The 24,225-nt window shown below is 38.0% G+C and overlaps 1 protein-coding gene across 1 annotated transcript; it reads right to left on the bottom strand.

Moving 5' to 3' along the window:
• Positions 1-4,528: 4,528 nt before the first annotated feature.
• Positions 4,529-22,248, bottom strand: LOC104524661 (band 4.1-like protein 4A; the record flags this gene model as incomplete). Its single annotated transcript, XM_010167608.1, has 5 exons — positions 4,529-4,653; positions 7,594-7,691; positions 11,155-11,233; positions 12,334-12,385; positions 22,144-22,248. Coding segments are annotated over 5 exons (459 nt in total), but the record flags the coding sequence as incomplete, so codon positions are not given.
• Between the last annotated feature and the right edge of the window lie 1,977 nt (positions 22,249-24,225).

Genomic DNA, 24,225 nt, shown 5'->3' with positions numbered 1-24,225 from the left:
CTGTAAACAAAACTCTGTGTAAGAACTTCGCACTTCCAGACAACATATTAAAAATATCATATTAATAAATACAGTTTGCTGGACAGGTAGGTAACCCTTCCTAATATTTGTTTAGACTGTCCTTTCAGCACTGTACTTCTGCTTGCTCCAAGTGAGACTGGACAGTAGGCATACACTTTTACTAAATTCTCTGCTCTAAGATCCTACCACAGATAGATGCTACCATATATACAGTGTGTGCCTACTGCAGTGGCTCACCTTTTCCCTGTTGTCACAAACACACTTCAGACATTCCATTTTTAGGCTTTAATATGCAAAATAACATTTTTTCCAATAACTACATGATTATTAACAAAGGAGAAATTGAATGATTCACTGGGGTACTATTTCCCCGTAGCAGTGCTGAAGCTACAAAGGATTTCTGAAAGCAGGGTTCATAACTTGAGATAAAATATTCCTTTCTGCAGAAAAACTTGCCTACAGGAAGTCACACCAACTGGTAATACCCAAGTCTGCTACCTTGAAAACAAAGTTTGCAATCTGTCTCATGAGATTACTAGTTTCAAAGATCCAGCTTGCCTTCCTATCTGCAAATATCAATTCAGCAGTTAAAAACTACCATCAACTGCACACTAGTAAGAAACAATAGGTGAAAAAAAACAGGTGGAGGGAAAAAAAAAAATTGCTACTGGGAACTGATGAAGGTTTTATTTTCAAAAAGAATAAAATGACTAAATAAATTTAAATCCTTCACCAGACTCATCCTCATAATTTAATTTGTTCTTCACTTAATAACTGCCACTGATACAACAGTAAGAATCTCTGTTGCAAGCCTCAAATAATTGCAGCTGTATTTTCATCTTCACTCCTTTTCAATACTGTGAACACTACTGGACTGTTACTGTGAAAGTACAGAACATCTTGTGAAAATACGAACTCAAAAACATGCATCTCCTGCTTCACTCTGTGATTGTCCTCTTGGGGAAATACTTCACTGCATTTGCTACTTTTCAAATTCAAGGTGTGAAGCAGAGCTCAACATTTCGACTCAGGACCTGGAAAAGTCCTGCAACATGCACATTCTCGCTTTTTGCCTCTGCATTCACTCCAGCCTAGCTGCTACCTTCCAGGATTTCCCAACTTTGTGTTGCCTGGCGAGGTAAAAAACACATCCAACATGAAAGATGTGAAACAGTAGTGCTAGCATGAATGCAATAGTACAGGTATTAAAAATGCCTTCTTTGTATCTGGGAGATGGGCTGCTTCAGCCCATCTTATCCATGTAGCAGCACTGACATTGTTTCAGGTGTTAGCCCTTCCTTCCAGGGACTCCTGGAAAAGCAGCATACCTGAAGCTTTTAAGACCTTTAAGATTTGGATTTCCCAGCAGACCTGTGATTCAACTCCCTGTTCAGAAAACACAGAACACTACATATTTAGCCCATCAGCACTGTTATATCTGACATCTCTTTTATCCACTTCTGCTATAAAAATTTACTCCACAGCTTGATTTTTTTAAAATGTCAGCATTTTAAAAATTCTGGTAGTTCTCAGAAATTTAAGGAAAATGTTCACTGGAGCAGTATTGTCACACCAACTAAGTATCAGTCCTGAGCAAAATGGGTTATACTATTATGAAATTAGTGCTAGAATCCACCATCAATTTAAATACTGCATCCTGAATGAATTCCTGAAGAGCTATTGTGCCATGTAAAAAACTGAGAGACAACCTCCAACCAAAATAAGTTCAGGGCTCTAGATCAACAAGACTATAAAAACACTAGAGATAGTGGTAAGACAGTTATCGCTTCTCTTCGCAACCACTGTTTGCCCAGCTTCCGAATTTCATCCTTAAGGATATAAACTTTTTGAGGCAAATGGGTCCTAATCTGATTTACTACACTAATAACTACAGAAACTTAAGAGAGAGGAATGAAGATTTCTTAGAATTGGTAGTCTGGTATATCGAAATTAATCTCAAATTTCATTTCTCAAACACAACCTGTATGATGCTGAACCAAACAAACTCTGTGACTCAGTTTCTAGTCTTTGGAATAGAAAAAACAAGACATCTTTACTTCACAAAAGGACCAGTAGTAAGGTTCTCTGTAATGCATCAATTACTGTAAGGCAGTCAGGCAACCACACAGAAATAATTACTCAACAATAGACTCTCTTCCCTGAAAGGGAAAGTTCAGGTCAATGTGGCAACCAGCACAGACTCCAATTACAAGACTTTTCAAAGAGAACAGCTGTGTCTCTGAGTTAATACCTATTTTCATTAAACAAGGCACAAATAGCAAGAACATATAAAACTACAGGCAAGGAATTACTTAATCTTCATCCCGACTCTGGCTTCATTATAGGAAGAGAATCAAGAAATCTAGATCTACATACAAGATGGCTAGCTCTGATTAACTCTACATTACTTTGACAAAGGGTATGATGAACATACTCATAAAATGTTTCTTACTGCTCTCATCTTAATAAATGGTTATATCACAATTGTACCTAACTTGGATGTGTTCGAACAAGCTTCTTTACACTTACCAGGAACATGAACTTGGGAGATAAGCAAGTAAATGTTTATTTTGGCTTTATGTACGGCTGAACTTTTGGCATATGTTTTATTTTCAAAACCAATTTCACATTTTGAATTTCTGAAGGCACTGTGGTCTAATAATTGGAATAGCAGGCTGGAAAGCCATTTCTCTCTGACTTGAAGTGCTTTCACACAGTGACTGGTGGTTCAGCCTCTGTTACTCACAAACCAAGAGTACTTCAGTCTAAAACTAATCTCACTAAAAGTATTTCATATGTGGAAGGCCATTTCTAAAAATTAATAAGCAGGACAAAAAGTGTCTCTGAATTGCTGGGGATCTTAAACCTCCTCTTTGAAAAGACTACTTACACAGCTGCTGCAAATGCATCTAGTATTTAAGCTATATTCACACATGACCACTTTCTGGCCCTGCCTTCTTTACTGGAAATTATGTTCTTTGCTTCAGCTTCCCTATGAGATTGCTATGTTTTTCCTCTCTACGTTGCTGCTGTTGCTCCTCTCTCAAGCACTGACAGAACTTATGGGGCCAGAGATTACCAGTTCTAATCTTGCTTTGCTTATCTTTGGGTCAGTCCAGTTCATCACCACGTTTGCCCTTACTGCAGTTTTGCTTCTCACTCTGTTGGCAAGTAATCAAGGGAAGGCACTGGATGCAGAAACTGCAGTCTGACAGAAAATCAACTGACTCCCAAAGCAGCATCTTGGAATCCACCTTCAGGCAGAGATTATCCAGAACATCAATGATAGTACAACACATATGTTTGGTGTCCGCTGTAATTATTATTCCAGTAACTGGAAGATGGAGATTTGACGTTTTGCAGTCTCTATGATAAAAATGAATGAGTTGTCTTTTCCAACTTTTATGAATAAAATTTAAGTTGGGACAGTATGAATCTCCCAGGTCTGTTGACATACAGGTTTCAGATCTCTGCAGTTCTCCTTTGTCCTGCCTGCAGTGCACTTGATGTTCTCTTCTTGCAATCTCTTCAACAGTTGCCCCTGACAAGTATCGTAACTCCCGCTTATTCCTACCTTCTCAGCCTCTCCTCATACATGGGAAATGTTCTCAGGTACAGTTGCAATGCCTGTGAATTTCTGTAGTGTCTTGTTTAAAACAAAATTATTTCAAGGCCAAGCAGATACTCTGTGTCCATTTTTTTTTTTTTTTTTTACACATCGTATGTTCTTCCTTACAGTGGAATCCCTTATATTGACCACTACCAGTATGTTTTACACATAAGATATGTTGTTTAATAAAATGAAAGGACATTACACTTGTAAAACCAAACTGTCTCTTTAATTCACACAGATGTTGCAACTGAGATTATCACTTAAACCACGGATATACAAACTGCTTTCCTGGTACCTCCTGCAAAGTGAGTTGCTCCCACAAAGATTCATGCAGGTTGCTACAAGCACTCCTTCATTACCCCAGCTAAGGATCTGGCAAGAAAATAGAGGGTTCATTGTACCAAGTGCTGTACATTATTAGATTAAAAGTGGTTTTGTCCTAACTGTTCATTTGAATACACAGGGCAGTACAGAGAAAAGAAATGTTATTATCCCCATTTTACAGAGAGCAGACTGAGGCATGGGCATAACAAGCAATTTGTCCAAAATTATGCAGGAAATCTGTACTGGAACAGGAACTGAACTCACTGATTTTACTCTTTTCCACTACAAAACTGAGAGGAAACAGGAGCACTATGAAAACTGTTGGTTCTGAAACACTCATACCTAGGCCTGACAGATATCGTATTTCCAGTTATTGTCCTGCTCAGTTCCTAAAAGAACAACTCCAATTACATAAAATGTTTTCTGTTTCTGAGGGACATAACTGGATGCCATGTGTTCTTTCTTCGGGTCTAGAGGCCTCCCCTCTGCAACACAAGCCGCTCCCTTCCCCACCCACCAAGCACCTCTGAATCTGATGTGACCTGCCAAGCTCCCAATAGCACTGAATTCTTACATCAGAGTTTTGTGTATCTGCTCTATGGCATCCTCCAGCTCTTCTTTCTGGTCTGGAACAAAGCGGAACTCCGAAACGTAACCTGCAGTGTGCTTATATGGGTCATAGTCCCCCAGCTCAGCTAGAGGACACAAGAAGAAAAGAAAGGTCACCTATTTTTAACACTTTATGTTAACCAAAAAGCATGTTATATAATCTACCTATTTGTTGCCAAGCCACCTCTTTCCAGCTGTCAATTTACCTTGCAGTCAGTTAAAAAACCCAAAGACAGTACAGAACTGTTCATATTAGTGCACATAAAACCAAGAAAAAATTTCATCAGTCATTTTAAAAGAGAAATGGAAGGTTCAAAGAGCTAGAGGTTTTGACAGGAAATCCACAACTTCTACGGGACTAGATACAATTTCGTCCAAGCCAGCAAAGTCAGATTTGATGACATTTATTATTTGGCAGCATATGTAAAATAAGTGTAGAAGAAAAGTCTAATTTTTGGAATATCTATGCCATCACGATAAGTTGTAATGTTAGAGACAGAGCTGACCATGTTCTTGCTGAGACTCCTAACATAATCGTCAGTGTAAGAATGCAAATGAAGACAAATATCCTCAGATACCTAGAGGTATACCCTCTAAGGGTAAGCACAATTGCTTGTGAGGAAACACAAGACTTCATTTTTCAATAAAATATCAATATATTTCATAAACATTAAATTCACTTTCAAAATAAAAATATTTTTAAATAAGTTTCTTAAAGAAAATAATGTAATTAATAGCCCATATAATTTTATTTGAAATAACCTTGAATTTGCATACATTAGTCATATCAGTTTACATGTTGCAATGCAATTATAAAACAAATATGCACCTTGGTCAGAATTAACTTCTACTTATCTTAACTATAACTGCATCTATCTGAGAAACCCTCTGAAAGTATTTCAATTTTTTAATAACTCTTGAGTAAAATCTGTGTAGACTTGGCTTCTCTGAGAAATGCTCCATGGAACATTCCTATCCAATGCCCACTAAGCCAAAACGAGGCTTCAAGAGTCAAGAAGAAAAAGACTAATCTAATAACTTGTGTCTTTCCAGAACTTAAACGATGTTTCTAGAATGAGACAGTGATCTGCTCAGTAGAGATATTGAGAGTTTTTCTAAAAAAACTCTGTAACAATGTGGGTCTTGCCCATGGCGGGAGTAAGAACAGGAGTAACTACAACAGCAACAACTCCAGCATTCCAGCATTGGTATATTCTACAAACTGTGCTATTGGTACTGATTTTTCCACCATCAACACTATAATATGGTCTGCAGTCTCTGACCATAAAAGGAGGGAAATAATTAATGTGCTAAGGACAGGATCTGCCCAGAGACCAAAGATGACACACAGGCACAACCCTAATGGTGAAAGCAGGGCCTGTGGCTGCAGGAGGACATGGGTAGAGGACTCTGGGAGAACATGTGGCCCCGGTTCCTCCTCCAGACCCCGGGAGGTGCTAGCTCCACTGGGAAAGACACCCCTGATATCACTACAGAAGCACAGAGCTTCTCAGCTATTACTGAATTCCCACAAACAATTTGGAAAAGAAAAAAGCACAGTCTGGCGCATCACCCTTGGAAAGGCTGATGACCTCGGTGCTGATACCTCGGGTTCATATTTTCAGTATGTGACACAGACATTTCTCAGGTGTCTTTATATACTTTGAACAACTGCAAGCCCTGAATAAAAGGACAAAGCTTTTTAAAGAGTCAATAGGAATGTATGTTTGCTGGTGCCAGGACAAACTTAAAGCCACTGTATGTAATCTTTGCCATGCTTTACCTCTCCTCTCCCACATAAGCTTCCTCATTGTTTTCCAAAAGAATATCTGAGGTTAGAATAACAGGAACAGGATTTTATACCAAAACAACAGCTCCATCCATACTCTAACCGCCTTACAAAACAACTGAAGGGCAAGAATTTATTCTTTTTACTAATTTCTCATAATACGAATAAAATGTTACCATCATTATATATTCTCCAGCTTCATACTTGCAGTATTTTTTCAGGGAAGGCACATGTGTCACTGAAGTGAAATATGCATTGCAAACAGTTTTTCAGAGTATGACACATCACATTTCTCAGACAGTAAAATTAAGTTTAAAAGAATTGTACAAAAATAAAAAAAGACTGAAATTTTAGTTTTTCAGAAACTCATATAACACACTGTGAAATTCTGTATAATGCCCACTCCCATTTCATACAAAAGTTATTCTGCCTTGTTATTCTAAAATGGTGTTAGTTGAGTCACACTTGGAACACCAATAATACAAATAATCTTTGCTTAATATACATCATTCATGAGAAATCTAAATTTAACATAGAACAAATTACAGATACAGGTCCCAGCATGGTTCATCATATGATTTTTGGTTACCAATTGTGTTTGAATACAGAGCTTGAGCGGTACTGTGGAAGGAATAAGTAAAAGGTAGACAGACAGATCCTTTCTAACTGATTGCTAGTTCTATCAAGCATGCAGGATATAACATCCACTTCCAAAAAGCTAACTACTGATGGGTTAATGCAGATAAATGACAGACAGACGTTCTTTGCTTCAGGTCAAAACACATCCAACCTTCAAGCACAGGCACATTCATATTGACATAATGTAATTTTTGAAGGAATATTTCATTTGACAGACTTTGTTGGCTGGAGGCTGCCAATAGCCCATCAAATCTGTAAACCTCCCAATGGAGCTTTTGTCATACTCTATATGCAATCCAGAGTAAGTCATAAAGTTTTAAGTACATCATAAGATACTCCTCAGCAAGGCAAAGTGTGTTTGGCAGAGTCTTCAGACTGACTTTTCAATTTCTTTTTTACATTAACTTCTATATTGCTTCTATATTATCTTTTCAGAATGGTCATCTGTTTACAGTTCTTTAGCTGAAATCAGTCATATTAGTTTTGTTGTTTTGAAATGAATGCATAAAGTGTTAGTGAAGTCTTCAGTCACCTCTTGAACTTAAATCATAATGCAGGATTAAAATAAATAAGCTCTTAGTTGGCCAGAAGAACTTACACTGAATTATATATGCTCCCAGCTGTGCTGCAGTGTTGATTGGACAAGGCAAACGGCCCTGTAAAACATCTTGTTTGACCTGCAAGAAAAACTGATACCTAAAACATAGAAAAAAAAAAAAAAAAACCTTATTATTTCAGTATTGTGTCTGATATACCAAGCAATGTTTCATCATATGCCAGTTTACTGGAGATATACCATGTGCCATAACTATGTGACAGTCCATAACTGTATTCCTCTTTGAATGACCTTTCCCTGGTTGACCCTGAGTAGCAACTAAGATCAATCTAGTGAAAGAACCTAGGTAGTAAAGCACTCTCTATTTTTCCCATCTGCTTATATTGTGCAGATACAATCAATTTTCCTCCTAAAAATGTAATTTCTCTCTTTTGACTTTCAGAGACTATTCAGGAAGTGGGGAAGAAGGCTAGGTATCAGAAAAATTGAAGAAACCTATCAAATGGCCAAAGTTTTAACCTGCTCAGTGGATCAACATAAGGGAGAACTTGGTATTGGGTACTTCTTTACTCAAAGGTTTCCTCTCCACCAGAGTATCGACTCTAGAGCAACAAGCAGATTTGATGGAGACCACACACCCATAAAAAAGACAGATGGGTGTATCATCAGCAGTTAAATATATGTCATAGCACAGGGTACCCTATGTCTTGGAACGGAAATAGCAGGGTAAGAATGTAATTTTCAAAGTCATAACCTGCTTCTACACTTGATGAAAGACGTACTGAGACCACTTACAGTGAAATAATATGCACAAAACAGATGGAAAAGCAAAGACAAGAAAACAAGCTGTCATACAAAGGATCTCCTTGATTTTGCGACTCCTCATAGTAATTTATAGGAAATCTTTTAAATGTTGTTTGGATTTTGTCTGGTTTTATTTCAACAGATTTACACAGCGTTTCACATCATCCTAAGCAAATTTCTTGCACCAAGTTCATACAAAAGGTAACAATACTGAGAAGGTAACTTTTTAAAGGAAAAAATGGTCAGTTCACCAATTCAACTTTATATATGTAGAGCCATTCAGCTACACTGCAAAAAATTTATTCTATGTTAGTACAAGTTACTGATGAAAGCATCTTGGAATGATCTGCAAGTTCAAAGTGCATCAACACGGACTTCAGGGAAGTTCAGAAACTGCAGATTACATGCCAGCTGATCCACAAATCATTTCAGATCCAATCAAATTTACTAGGCTCTATCAGTCCAGATGAGTCTCTGATTAAGGATATCAGCATCTTTCTGGTTAATGATCCCCCAGAATTTGTGCTGTTACAGATATTATAGTAGGAATGTCCGTCCTTTAAAAAATGGCTAATATTCTCTGCCTTAAAGGACCAGGGCACTGCATAAGAATTTTCTGGGAATTTCATTAGGCAACACGAAGCACATAAACTCAGTGTTTCTTCACTCTTAGAAATACCACAGTACTGCTTCTAGCTTATGCTTGCCAGTCCTACCTAGACAAATCGTCTCTGTATGAAAGAAGACAATGACAAATATTATTTTACATCTCCTGTGCAGTACACAGCATCTTTTTAACATTAAATGAATTTTTGATATGCACTCATCTTTCTGATAGCAATTCTCCATCTCTACGGTGCAGAGCTTCATACTAGAAAATGCTACAAATATCTTTCCCATGTTGCAAGTATCTATTTCTGCATTCTTATAGCGTAGTCTCAAAAAAAAAGCAGGATATGAAACTGCAAAAAATTACCACCTCCCTGCAAAAAACACTCAGAGCCAACTGTTAAGTGCTTAAGTGACTCCTATAAAGTGAACAGTCTCAGTTCCCACTGAAGTCACTAAGCTCCTCACAAAACCAGGCCTTTTGTCGAAACTTGTAGCTAAACCACTCTCATCTTGTGCGTTGTCAAGTCTGCCATGCATATATAACAGTGCCTAAGTGCTAGTTTGGTCTAGCAAACATATTCAGCAAATGTTAATATGAATGACCACAGTGTTAGCTTTTGTCTATAAACCAGACAGATTTTGCTGTGAAGCAATTACAAAGTTGACGGGCTTTCATTATTTGAAAATTGTAATCATGTAATGCCACAGATCATCAACATCTAATAACAACAGACTCCGCTCTCATACCCATTAGAATAACAAACACATGCTCCAAAGAAACACATTGCTTAGCAAAAAACAATTAACATCACTGGAATTACACACTTAGGCAGAAAATTATTATTATAAAGAAAGGTAGGGTCTTAAACCTCCTAAGCAGAAGGAGGTGGGTTTTTGGAGTTGTTTGGTTGGCGTTTTTTTCTGAAAAAGTATACCTACCTTCCAAGGTTTAAGAGCCCACAGGAATAAATGCTCAGAAAAGTTGAGGGCATTTGACTATTCAATGTGTTTTGTTGAAGACTCTCAATACAAGCATATCACTTTCTTATGCCCTCCATTGTACCTTCCAAGCTGCAAATTCTGCATTACCAAACACAATGCAGACATGAACAGAGACTTAACAGTTATACTAAAATGCTTCTCAACTAGATCTACACACCTAATCAGCAGTGCAAATCACTGACTGACCTTGTCACACAGCAAAAAGAAAAAGTTTTTGAAACTTTTGCCAGTCAGAAATCCACCCTGCCTCCCAGGTAGCAATCACAACAGATTCAGTGGCCAAAGCTCCCTTCCCTGGGCCATCTGTCTTCCCCTGTGAGCAGGGTTTAAAGTGCTTCTGGAAAACTACAGGAAAACTGCATCAAAGTTTCACAGTACAGAGGCATCAGACTGTGGCCAGCTTATGTTCTTTTACCTGCAAAGTCAAAGGTAAAGTGATTTTTACCAGGCCAGCCTCTATCTTGTTCTATTGAAGACTTGTGTTCCAGCTGTGCCAGTATGGAAACAAAAGAATTTTCTCTCTCAGTGCAAGGAAAATATTCTGCCTGTGCTACAGCAACTGCTACCTTTGATTAACAAAAATTAAAAACCTCGCACGCATTCTAATGAATTCTCATGTGTCATATTCCTGGTACACCAAAAGAAATATTTTGGCATTTACTAATGCAAGCCAGTGCACTAATTCTGTCCGCCTACCTATCCAAATTCTCCAAGTTCCTTTTGAACCTAAAACTAATTGTCTGAGACCTTTCATAAATAAAGCAAACAGAAAAGCATATGCGTGAGAGTTCAGGCAAGCATGTGTGTGTATGTGTCCATATGTATGTGTGTGCATGTGTTAGTGTGTGCATCCTCATATTTTGTAGAGGCCAAGCTTAGAAGAATCAAAGGTATGCAACTCTTCAATTTCCTTCCCATATTTTTAGAAAGATCAAAATAAATCCTCTTGAAAAACACTTCTGGAATTTAAGATATGGCAAATAATGAAGCAGGCTGTGTTTGGCTGCAAGCTGCAAGCAAAAGGGTGAATCCACCCAAACCACCACAAACATACATGTTAAAGCAAAAACCTTCATATGTTCAAGAGAAAAAAAAACAACCCAGCCACACCATAATAATATGCACCTGGTTGGAATAGATTATTACCCTGAAATCAACAAACTACACTCTTATTGAATACTCTACCTTGTTATTTCTTCTTTAAGTTTACAGGGATCCTCTGCATAGAATTTAATGCCAAAATACAGAGTGTATGGTGGTCCAGCTGAGGGAGAAAAATATTTGGTGCAAAAGTTAGTTGTTATTAACTGTTAACTGCTACTAGTTGAGTACAAAACAGCTACTATGAATCCTATCTTAATATTTTATGAAACCTGAAAGTTTCAGAAAAAATCCTACATGTACACTCATTATACATGAGGAAAAAAAAAGAAAAGGATTTTTTAAACTATTTTTGTAATCTTGTGTCTATTTATTCACAGCTTGTCTGTCAATTTGGAGATTTTGCTTCTTTTGAAGATTTAGTTTTTTATTTTATTGCTAACTTACTATTTGTCCAAGATTCTTCTTTTTTTTTACTACTTGATTTTGACCTTTCGATACTTTTTCCACTGAAATCTTTTGACAAATGTAATTGTGCATGAATGTGGTTCCCTGTCATAACTATTAATACTGAATACTAATCTCTTCCACACTTTCAAATTCCCTATGGAGCAACTTTAATTATGTGTCACTTTAATTAAGAAATATTTGGAAAAGCTAATTCACATTTTTAAAATTTTATTCTCCCAAAAGATTTGTTAACTCGGTATTGAAATTCTTACAGCTACATTTTTTTCCATGCATGCTCCACTTCTACATCTTTCTATAGAAGGTCTCCAAATTCTTAAGTAAAAAATATTATAATGTTCTTTAATTATAATAAAAATAACAGTTCTTGCATCTGTGATATCTGAAGAGTGACAATAACAGCAGACACTTTATTTTCAGTAAGAGGCACTACTTTTACTTTCAGAAGCAAAAAGGAATCTAAATTGGTTATGGTATAGTACAGCAGGATAGAGATAGCACAGCCACCATAAAATTAATTATACAAGTTAAGAATAGTACCATTTATTATTCTAAAATAAAATTTAAGCACAGAGCAATCTTTGGACAATAATCACACAAATTTTTGGAAAATGATGGTATGTTCAGTCTATGTGTGAAATTTTGATACAGGTATGAACTGCAGTAATAAAATTGTTCAAGAACTATCAATCTGTCGTGAATAGAATATAAATGTTGTATGGGCTTTATATATGGAACATTGCCTCTGTTAATTCATCTTCAGATATGTTCTTTAAATTCAAATTAAATACATACTGTTCATCAATTCTTTATGTTCAGCAAGAGTCTTTGCAGGATCCAGCCAATACTGTGAGACAGATAATTAGAGAAATTAGTCACTTAACATGGAAAATTAATACAGAACAATTGCAATTCTATATTTATTCATATATTGATATTTATTAGCAGACAGACACACTTCAGTCTGCTAATGACAAACTTGTGCCAGCTTCTGATCAGAGAAACACTGTCTGTACAAGTCTAACATTGCATATCTTCTCTGGGGGTATGGGTTTTCCTAAAAGGAAATGTTTAGTAAGAGCCACCACATCTTGGGCTCGTGACAAGCTGGCTCTACAGAAGTATTATACTAAGTATCTTTTGGTGTCTACCTGATCTGCTCTAGCTAGTATAGAGATGTGCAACCTTGCTATTTTCTTCCTTGGAGATTAACCTAAGCAGGGTAACTAAATAACCACATCAACAAAGCATGTAAAACAGGACCTACAAGGAAAGAATGAAGGAGCTTCACTTGTTTTCTGAAAACAAAAGACTGTAGAGGGAAATAGGCATAACAGCACTCTTCCAACACCTAAGAAATTACCGTAAGAACATGTCCACCAAGTATGAAGAAATTGGCTTAACCAGAAGCAAAGAAAAACTTGTTTCATTTTCAGAAATGGTTTCTAGTAGCAGGAGGAGAGGATGACTGGAAACTGTCACCAAGTTGGGGAGGGCACAGATACTTCCACCATACGATTTACAGGACTAGTTGGACAGATGTGTCAGTGATGACCAACGTACGTTTAGTACACCATAGAGGGATGACTGTTATATGGGTTTCCACATCATTTGATCAAAAGACAATCTGCACTATAATTTCTCACTGATTACTCTGCCCTGCCTTTATCAAACTTCTAATAAAGGTTATCCTGATGTTACTGCTGACCAGACCAGCTGTGTACTTCGCCTTATGGCTACACAGGTAACCAGCATCCTGCTCTTGTAATCACTCCAGCTACTTATTTCTTCCTTAGCTTGACATTTTTTATTATTATTTTTGAAGAAAGAGCAGAAGTAGCTGCCAAGATCATACTTGTCTTCCTTTTCTTCAGTCCTCTTCCCTCATACACAAACTTTTTGTAACAGCTGAGATTGGCACCCCTTCTTAAAACACTGGAAACAAAAAGGTTGCAGAACATAGCTGCTAGAAAGAGCAAATTAAGGCAGATTCAATCTACTCCCATAGTACCCATACTTTTTTTAACTGAGGAACTACATAGACCAATGAAAAAATAAACTCCTTACCTGCACCCCTGAACTAACCCCATAGAGATTAAGAATAAGATGATTAATCAAAAAATCTTCCCTTTCTATGCAGAGAACTTCTCTGTACTAAAAAAAAAATCACTACTAAGAGTAGCATAAAGGAGGGAGGGGAAAACACTACAAAGCATCTGAGTGGAAAATCTCAAGCAACTAATTCCCTAAGTGGTTGCAAACAACTATCAGTATTTTGACAAAACATGGAAACAAAATACTTTCATTAGCTGCTAATTCACCTGCAAAAGGAACAGTTGTATGCCTTGTTCTTGGGCATTGCTATTTCAAATCCTAGAATGTTTGTTAAGAAAATTTTCGAAATTTTGAAAGTAAAAAAAAAATATTCAGTACATGCTTGTATCAAATACATCTAATAGCTATTCAAATATAAACTGCCTTAACCCCAACAGAAGGTGGGAAGGGAAGAAAAACTTGTCACACTTGTTCAAACATCCTATTAGAACTTTAAATCAGCAATAAGCTGAGCTAGCACAATAGGCTGGTAAAGAGATTTTACAGTCAATGGGCAGAAAAAAGGCAAAATAACTCTTCAGTGTACATTCTGGCTATGCAATGTGGCCAGAACGTGGTCTGTTATCTTCTCAAAACTGGTATCACAGTATGAACAACACACTATCAAGCTAACTTGCTTATCATTAACAGCTTTCTGTTTCACTGCAAGAGATCAAAAGTATCCTGTTTCAAAACCAGATCAAAATCTATCACAGAATAACTCCTTCATTAATTTCTCCTGAACTGAATGGAAATCAGCTTCAAGGTATACTGCCATATACTTGTCTGCAGCTTAGCTTTACATGCATAGGTAGATTGATTATTTGTAAAAAAGAGTAATGATTACTGATGGACCATCATTCAAGTTTGGAAGTTGAGCCCAGAACATTTACAGATTTCTGGTTGCCTCTGCAACCTGAACTCCACCACCTCTTGTATCCATGTGATTCACCGGCTGCCATGAGACAAACAAGGATACGGTTAAGTAATTAAAGATGGTAGGGACACGTGTAGACAACACAATCAAAACAGAGTTGCACTGGGACTCTTAATTCTCACTAGGCTGTACCTGATAGGCACATCAAATTATATTCTCTGTATGGTCTTGGTAAGGCCCTTTCCAAGCTTGGAGAAGGGGGGCAAAATTCAGAGTGAAAACTGCAATTTCAGCTGCAGAGGGAATCTGAAGACAGGACAGGGAACAAATCTGGTTATTCGTGTCGCTAAACATTTCCTTTCCTTCCCCCAAACTGAACCAGCAGGAAGAACTGCACTCTCAGCCCTCATCCCTGTAAGACAGGTTGCTGCTGCTCCTGCTAGAGAAAGTAAGCATCAGCTGGCACAAGGAAATACACTCTCCTGAGGGTACCATGGGCCTTGAGATCCATGTGCTGCAGAGGGAAGTTAAACACTTCAGCTCTGACCCATTTACTGCCGGGACAGAGAGTGGTGGGGAAGAGGCAAGAATCTCATCTGCCTTCTCATTTCCCCAGTAAGTACTTAGCATTGTGGCAATGCCACAAACCCACACTTAAAATCACCGTGTAGCTATTTATTATTTCAAAGGCTGCCAAAATTTTCCTGAAGAATGCAAGGGGTGGAGGGAGGAGAGGGAGATCTTTAATGTTTTATTTGTAAGCCAAAGATGAATGGAATTTCACAGATAATGAAAAGGCATTTTTAAAGCCAATGTTAGACAATAAAGATGAGACCATTTACAAAACCAAGAACACCAACAACAGAGCTCTCTAAGCATACATACATACACGTACATAATAAAGTATATTAGATACTTGTCAAATGTTTGCATATACATATAAATAGTGCTGGGTACAGTTACAGTTTTGAGCTCACACGTTAAAGTGTGAGAAATCCAAGAGAAATGCAATAAAAAAAGCAGAGTGTCTTATTAATCCAGTACACTTGCACAGCAGGTACTGACAACAAATCCTCCACCCATGAATGCCAAAATAGCTTCAACATGCAGCCTCACTTTTTTTAATCTGTTTGGCAGCCAGTGTGACACCTCTCAGTGATTTCCCACCTGTATCTCTCCTGCACAGACAGCAAAGCTTATCTGGTTTATAAACAGCTCACCACTACTGCAAGGAGCTGGAGGGCCCAGCATATACCCATCCAACTGCAGGGGATAAATTTCGTGAATCTAAAAGAGGAATTTAACATCTACAGAAGAAATGGGGAAAAGATAATTATTTCTAAGTAGCCCTAATCAATGCAACTACCCAATTACTAAAGTGATGGCTACTGGTTTACTAATTGTTATTTACAAAGACCATATAGTATTAGTTTAATTTAATAATTTTTATTTACTGACTGTTTATAAATGTACAATGTTACTAAAGAAAATAATTCCCTTTTAATTTTTAGGTGAAATTATAAAAAAGATGTTTTAAAGTACAGTATATCTAAGAATAGACAGGCTTCATTGTCCTTTGTACTTTGACAAAACTAGCTCCCATATGATCCAGATCTGTAAGCAGTATGCATCCAAGTGCCATTCAGTATTTCATATTTAGCCCTTTTAAATGACTGCAAATATTGTTCCACAAATCTGGAGTCTTTATTCCTGGTACCTGCACAGGGTTAAACTTAGGTCAAACTCCATGAACCTTTTTGAAAAAAAAAAAAAAAAAAATTAACTAAGTTGAAATGTTTGCTGTGGTATCCATCAATGAAGTGTCTGGTGGAGAAAAATCTATCAACATCAAACTAAATACTGGGCCTTCTTAATTAGATTCTGACAAAGTTTCACCCATCATGCCACACATACCAATTTTTGTTCATGTTTACAACAGGAAAAAATATAACTTTCAATATAATTCCAATTATAATCTGAAATTATCAAGATCTTTCCACAATCTAAGACAACACTAACAATCAGAATTATTTTCTCAGCTTTTTCTGCAAATGTTCAGTGCAAAGGATCTAAAACTGCTAACCTCAAGACATCTTTATTAAATAAGAAACGTATACCACATCAACCAATTCCTACATACAAATATGTATTTAATACTTCTGTCTTTTCTTTATTAGAATCAGAAGTTATATTGATTATATGTAGTATTAGATCACCAGTGTGAGCATCCTGTTGATCCTACTACACTCTAAAAGTTTATTCTTACTGCCTTTAACTCACCTGACCATCAGCTTTGTGTAGGTTATTTTAATCCACTAACAATCTTCTAAAATTTCTAGCTTCTTATCAGCATTATCAGTGTCCACCTTCTTTCCACCAGCTGTGCCATCTATCTTAACAAACACAAGTCTTTTTCTTTCTAGATAATTTAGTACACCATGCTTGTGAGCAAATGTCAAATCCATACAAAACCAAAAATCCACACAAAACCAAAATACAATCTAAGTACTGTTCATCTGTTTTTCTAAAATCTTGAGATCAAAATACACACTATATTTACATGACAGTAATTCCCTACAGAACAGATATTTTTGATTGTAAACAAACCTTTTGTTACATACACCCTGTTCAATCCGCCACCCTAACCCATTTGGTATAGTAACCTGGCAAACTGAGCATGCTGCCGTTACTTTGTTAATCACACTGGATTGATAAAGAAACAACTTTCCAATATATGAGTTTGCAATTCATGGTACAGGTTCTGGGCCCAGCTTTGCCCCAGCTGACCTGATCTATCACTGCAGCACAGCAACTCACAGCAGAAAGTTCAGCTTCACAAGAAACCAAGATCTGCATCTCCCCTCCACCCCTACGTGCCCTTTGGGCTATGCAGCTGCAAAATATATTGCCATGGGCTACCTCCTACCTGCTGCATGCTCAAAACAGAGCTTCCTCTAGAGCAGGGGAGAAAGAAACATATCTACTCTACAGAGTGGGTGCATGGTACAGAGACAGAGGGCTGCCCATCTCATGTTAGCTCCAGATCTTGGAGCAGTACACACAGCACTGCACCTAAATTAACTGGGGCTCGGGAAATGAGCTCTGCTGCAATACTGAATTAACATGGTGCTAGGACTTTCTGCATTTGTAATTCTCCCCTTAGAGCCCTAAAAGAGTATCAGTGTGCTGTATGTTGTGAATATAATAGCTCAGATCAGCATTATATCACAAAAGAAAAGAAGGATATCTGATTTGCATCACAGCCTGCTGTACAATGTAGACAAGCCTCCTGCAGTTTTTGGTTAAGCAGGTTTAGCATGAGAGTTCCGGTAGGGATGGTGAGGGGGCAACTTGAACTATCTGAGACTGTCAAGGGCAGCCAGGTTTGTGGAAGTAAACCAAAAAATGTTTATTATCAACAGACCTTTAAAAAGTTTTTGGTTGTCTAGTTTTCTGTAATAAGGGAGTTTCAAAATCTTTTTTGTAAGAGAAGCTCTAATAGCATGACTCTTTTCAGCATGCTTTTGTGATCTGACAATGGAATGCCTTTGGGCTTCAAAAGTACCCTTTCCCTCATCAAATTCTGCTCAGCTTTTCCTGAGATATTATGCGTTAAAATTGCCATTTCCATTCTCTCTTTTGTGTGCCTCAAGAAAACAGTGGCCTCCTGCCAGAATAGTAATTAGCACGACTATATACCTAAGGCACACTGGAGATGCCACAAAGGCAGTAGCAAAAGGACTATGTGGGGAGCACCTGGAAGCTGCAGCACAGTGGGAACCAGAAATGAGAGGGGCAGGGGACCTGCATGACCCTCCCAATACCAGCTTGCCCAGCATTTGGTTCCCCCTCCACTAAGGGAGAGATACTTTGCTGGGCCACTGTTCTCCCCAAACACTAAACTGATGAGAGACTAAAAGGCAGGGCAGAGTTTCCTAAGCTACCCTAAGCTTCTGCTACAGAGATTCTGGTGATCATGTCCCACTTGAAAATACCAGATAGGGCACAATGTTCCGCATTTCTGGTAGATGAGGCAAAAGACAAAAATGCCTTGTCAATCAGGACCCAGCTGACGATCCACATTAAGAAGCATAAAGACTGTTTCTGGTCTCAGCTTAGCCTGACTTTAGTGTCAGCAGTCTCTGCAGCCATGCAAAAGTCTCAGGTGAAGGGCTGATGATGAAGCACACTGAGAGATTCAGTGGCACTCAAAGAAAACTGGACTTCCTTTTAAAATATTTGCACTAAAAAAGGTATTCATGTACTACATTAAAAAGCAACATGTAATCTGTCAGCCAAAGCATTCAGAGTTTAGGAAACATTACTGACAATCTACAGCATTAGTTCAACCCATCTGGTAATTCAGGTGTAGTTTTATATTACAAGATTTTTAATTAATTATTAAATGTTATATTTTAATTTATTATTACAAGATACTTCTTGTTTTCCTTTAGGAGTCCTGTCTTGTTCAGAGCACAAGATAGACACAGTTTACACTGTTCCGGCAACTCGTAATCTTCTAGAACTTACCTCTGCAAATTAAATACCATCCTTTTACCCTGGAGAGTTTGGGAGAACCTGGAATGTCAATAAAGCAAAATTTGTGTAACATGATCAAATTGCTACCCTAGAGATGGTGTCATACAATTTATGCTTCACCCTGCTCTTCACAGTCCTCCCAGTGGCATCCAGTTCTGTCAATCTGTTTGCTGCATCTAGCTATTCTCTCTCACATGCTAATTAGTTTGTTTGCTGTTAAGGAAGAGACCATTTTGATGTTACGCATTCATATACTACATAGCACAGTGAAACCTTGTTCACTGATTAGAGCCCTGCTGGTACTAAAATAATGATGATACCACCCACATAAGAGGTAGCACACCAACACAGCACTTAAAAGACCACCTGGAAGTGCTGAGGCATGCAAAAGTAATGGGAAAAATAACTGAACAAGTTCTTTCAAACCCTTAATAAAAAAATGTTTCTTTTGTGACTAGGTCGTGTTCTTTAAAGTACATAGTTCTGTCTACCCTGCTTTATTCATATTCAGTTAAATATACAGTGTGACGAAAAAACCGCCAGAACAAATAATAAAATATTCCCCACCACAAGCAATGTGTTAATAGGTAGCCAAACCTCCAAACACATTTCTCTGTGTGAGAATAACTCAGGAGCATGGTTTTAAAACTAATTAGCAAGGTAGCTTTTTACCCTTTCACTGGAAAATCTACTGTGGCCAATCCAAAACATATCCAACCCAAAACTCAAATCTAAGCTTCTAAGGACTAATTCCCACAACAGCCCAGGGAGTTTTAGCCATATTCAGTGTGCAACTGAATATGTTTACAGCTAAAGCACAAGCTGTTGTTTGCTGCATTGAAAATTTCCCTTTATACTGGTCATTCTTAAAAGCATACAAGATTTCACTAAATACAGCAAGCTAGCAACAATGGACATAAAACACGTAAAACTAAACACAGCAGCACAGGTTTATTCATTTATGAACTTTCCAGAAAAAATAGCATTAACTTATCCACACACAGACAAACAGGAGCAGGTATTTTCACAGTATTTTGCTACAACAGTCCTGCTGCAAAGCCTGCAGCACAAGCTCAATCGGCCCCTGTGGCAGCACCTACATGGCAGGCAGGTGTACTCTGTAACATGGCCCACTGTTGTGGTCTCTGGTTGTACCTCCTGGCTGCTTTCTAGCTGTGTGTCAGGACAGAGCTGTCTTCCACGCACCTGGGATTTCCCTGCGAAGAAAATCCACAGGCCAGGGGAGACACACAGAACTCCCATCAGGGGACCAGAACACAGGGGACTGCCCACCAGCGCGGAAGCTGGGAAAAACATGGGCCAGTAGACCTCCACACGCAGAGGGAGGCTGGAGCTCCACGGCTACGCTAGCGCAAACTGTATCACTACAACATGACATGACTGGTTTCAGTGCAAGGGCAGGCAAACAAGGGAAGTGAGACAATCACCTTCTTAATCCATGGGGAAAAGCAAGAAGCAGATTGGCTTCCTGACCTTGGGCTGTCTAGAGAATAAAGACAATGGCTAACATTAAATTTACATCTGTATTTGTATTTCAAGAGGCTGAGTTAGCGGGGTTATGGCCTATAGCTCATGCAAAATGGACCGGTATCATACAATCCAATCATCTAATCTGTTAGCAGGATGCGTCCTAAAATGTGCCTTTATTTATTAAGCCTTTCACAGGAGAGATGTAATTTTATCTTATTTTCCCAATGCCATATACACCATCAAATACAGTGTGTATGTCTCTGGAAATGTCCTCAGTAATAGCCATTTCTATTTTATTTGCCTTTACAGGAAAAAGGGAAACACCTTTCAGAGCAAAAAATACCTATCTGCTCTTCACTCACAACTCAGTTTCCTCAGGAAATCAAAAACACTGTTTTTAACAGTCTACCTTTACTTCACAGATGAATCTGACTTTCAACGCCATGGAATAAAATTTAATTAGAAGCTTATCGAGGAACTGAATACATAAATGTCTAGACTATGACACAGAAATAAAGATACACTGAGTAGAGCATCCTGTAGCTCTCAGCAGCAATCAATAATCTGCTAATACTCTTCTGGCTTCAGTCTCTACATGTTCAACTTCTACTAAACAGACAAAACTGGCAAACATTAGCCATGGCAATAATATTTTTAGATGGAACTTGACATCTCTTGAGGTCAGGGTCTTGTACAGTACTCTCATCACAGAACAGTGACTTTAAAAGCATTACCTGCTTGATTTAATTTAGACATAGGCCAGGCATTATTACCTTCATAAAATTAATGCAATATGAAGACCACTCTATGAATACAGCGCTGGTCCCACCTGCTCAGCGGGGTGCTCCTCACCCCCAACTGCAGTAAACCCATACAGGCCATTTTGGGGGGGAACTCCAGATAGCACTGCGCCAAGCTACTGCCCGCTTTGTCTGAAACATCTCAGCCTGGTTTAAATTTTCTTGCCTATTTAGGACTGTAATCTCCTGGTGGGAAAAAGCCCTCAGATGACTGGTGAGAGTCAAGAAGGCTCCTTCTGTCAAGAAGGCTCAAGAGAGCACAGGCTCAAGGACACAGATATGGTTCAGGTGGAGTGAAAACATCATTGCCAATACTCCAAACATCATTGCCTGACTCCTGGGGCTCTACCAGTGAAGAGGCAGCCACCACACTAACCATATAATACACTCTGAAAAGGCATGCAGCAAGTGGTCCATGTGAAGCAGCCTGTGTCACCCTCAGGGACATTGCTTCCCAGACAGCAATGGGGCCAAGCAAAGCCAGACAGCATAGTGCACCAAGCACTGGCTTTAAGGCACAGTATTAAAAGGGAAAAAATATTAATGCCACTGTCTTACTGTAATTTTGTACTACTTATATGTTATTCATTTAGTTTTCAACAACATTTAGCATTTTATTCCGTTCCTATCTAAGATATTAATGGTTATTCCAAAACTTTAATGCAAACAAACACAAATAACTACCTGATCCAGGAAATAGTGAAAGTTAGTGAAAGCATGACAATCTAATGCTCTACAGGCAAATGGCACAAGCAAGGTAAATTTTACATATGGAAAATCCAATCTTCCGAATCTTTTACTCACCGTTTGATGACTTCGGTCACAGTAGCGCAGTCCAAAGTAATCTATCTCCACTAGGTTTAAGTGACGAAATACGTAGCCCAGGACAACCGACACTTTCGTTGACTTCTGTGGGAAAGAATTTACAGAGCCTTTTCACAAAGGTGCTCTGCCTTTGTCAGCTATGTGCAGTGGCATTCACGCATTTAGTTAGCTTTGTCTAAAACATAAAGTAGGCAGTTCACAGTGCCTTTAACAAAAACTTCAGCTGTGCAGAAGAAAATATTTTGTCCTAATGAATGTTTAATCAATCATTCTGTAAATACTATTAGGTAGCTGGTAGGTCAATAGCTACAAAATACAAAGCAAACAAAAAAACCACTCAAGTGTACTTGCATGAGCACTATGGTGGTGAACCCAGCATTTTTCTAGAACATTTCTCTTCTCTGATAAAAATTCTAATCCCCATGACATATTTTAATTCTAAAATCATACTCTTCCTTCCAGTACAGTTCTGTCACTCAGACTTTGACAATGAAGATCAGGAGGCAAAACTCTGCCCTTAAGATCTAAATTATACCTCATTAGCTGCTCCTGTTACTACTCCTGGAAAGAAGGTTAGGTTCTATTTGTTTTCTTTTAAAATATTTTTGATTGTAGAAGTGGGAGCAATCCAACACCCTGAACTGAAATAATCCTGTTGTTTTCTTCAATAGTACTTCATTAACGGTCTATGCCAGTATTTAAAAACAATCCTGCGGACAATATTGCAAACAAAATTGTATTGTTGAGAATGCATTATAGAAAGCTCACTTCCACCTAAATGCCTCTTACTTGTCGGTTCGCCTGGCAGCCAACAACAAACAAGACTAGGAAGACTGAGAATAATTACACAGAATGATCCCTGCTCAGAATCAATTAGAGCCTTTGACTATCACAGTCCTAAATTCCACAAGAAAATATGGACATAACTCATAATTAGGTTTTGGTTAACTGCTTCATATTGTATAAACTGCTACACTGTAGTAAGATCACCAGAGAGAAGAGAAACAGGAAGCTGTGGGATATTGTTTGTGCTATTTCACCTTTTAGCCTGTGAACAAATAATTTCCAAATTAAAATGGCAAATAACATTGATTTTAAAATAACTTAATTTAGCTTTGCTGGTGAAGTGCCATTCACGTAATGACAGTGAAGATGCATTCATTTTTTTTCAGCAGGTGCATCTGGTCAGGATTTGTACCTAGTCACACAGGCAGGGCCAATACAACCATTTCAGATGGCCACTAAGCCATGACAAGGTAAACATCACTGGCAGGCTGGGAACTGTGTATCTATGCTATTTACCAGATTTACTACACATCTGCTTGAACCAGGAGATTTTCTCAAAAGATTCTCAGTGTAGAACAGTCCAAAGTTATCATACAGGTTGTTTACACTAAGCAACTTTAATTACATATTCCCTCAGCATGTACAGTGAGTCTTAATGATCAGTCACAAAACAGAAAACAAGCTGGGGAAAAACATGATTAAGGTAAGTAGAAATTCACTATATCTCATTTTACCACTCTGGATAATACAGTGATTTTATCATCAGATTCCTCAACAAAAAAACTGAACTTGAGTTGTAAGAACAATGTGAGACAAGAATCAGCCCCTCTTAGCTATAGAGTGACTATCAGGAGCACTATAGCAAAAAGACAGAAAAAAAACTAAAACAAAATACATCTTAATTTTTTTTTTTAAAAAAAAAAAACAACCCATGTTCAATTATTAGACAGCAGGGATTCAAGACTGAAGCAGTAATTGTCCTGCCTCATTTTATCTTTAAATCAGTTGTTATTCAAAGAAGCAGGAGAGATGTCCCACTAAAAAGCACATAGTTATCTCATCATTCATACATCATATATGGCCATTTGAACTGTTTCCATTACCATTTAAACAGCACAACAGTGTCATGGGAACCTAGGATTGGAGAGGCTTCTCTAGAAACAGACACAGGAAAAGCTCAGAATAAACAAACAGCCCTGACTCCAAAAAACCTGTGCAAATAAATGATGGCGACACTTCCAACATGAAAATACTATTATAGATGGAGGGAGCTTC

This window comes from Antrostomus carolinensis, unplaced genomic scaffold (genome assembly GCF_000700745.2).
Source record: "Antrostomus carolinensis isolate BGI_N321 unplaced genomic scaffold, ASM70074v2 scaffold13295, whole genome shotgun sequence".
Lineage (NCBI taxonomy): Eukaryota > Metazoa > Chordata > Aves > Caprimulgiformes > Caprimulgidae > Antrostomus > Antrostomus carolinensis.
The sequence above is the reverse complement of the archived record's forward strand: the minus strand, read 5'-3'. Positions and strand labels throughout refer to the sequence as shown.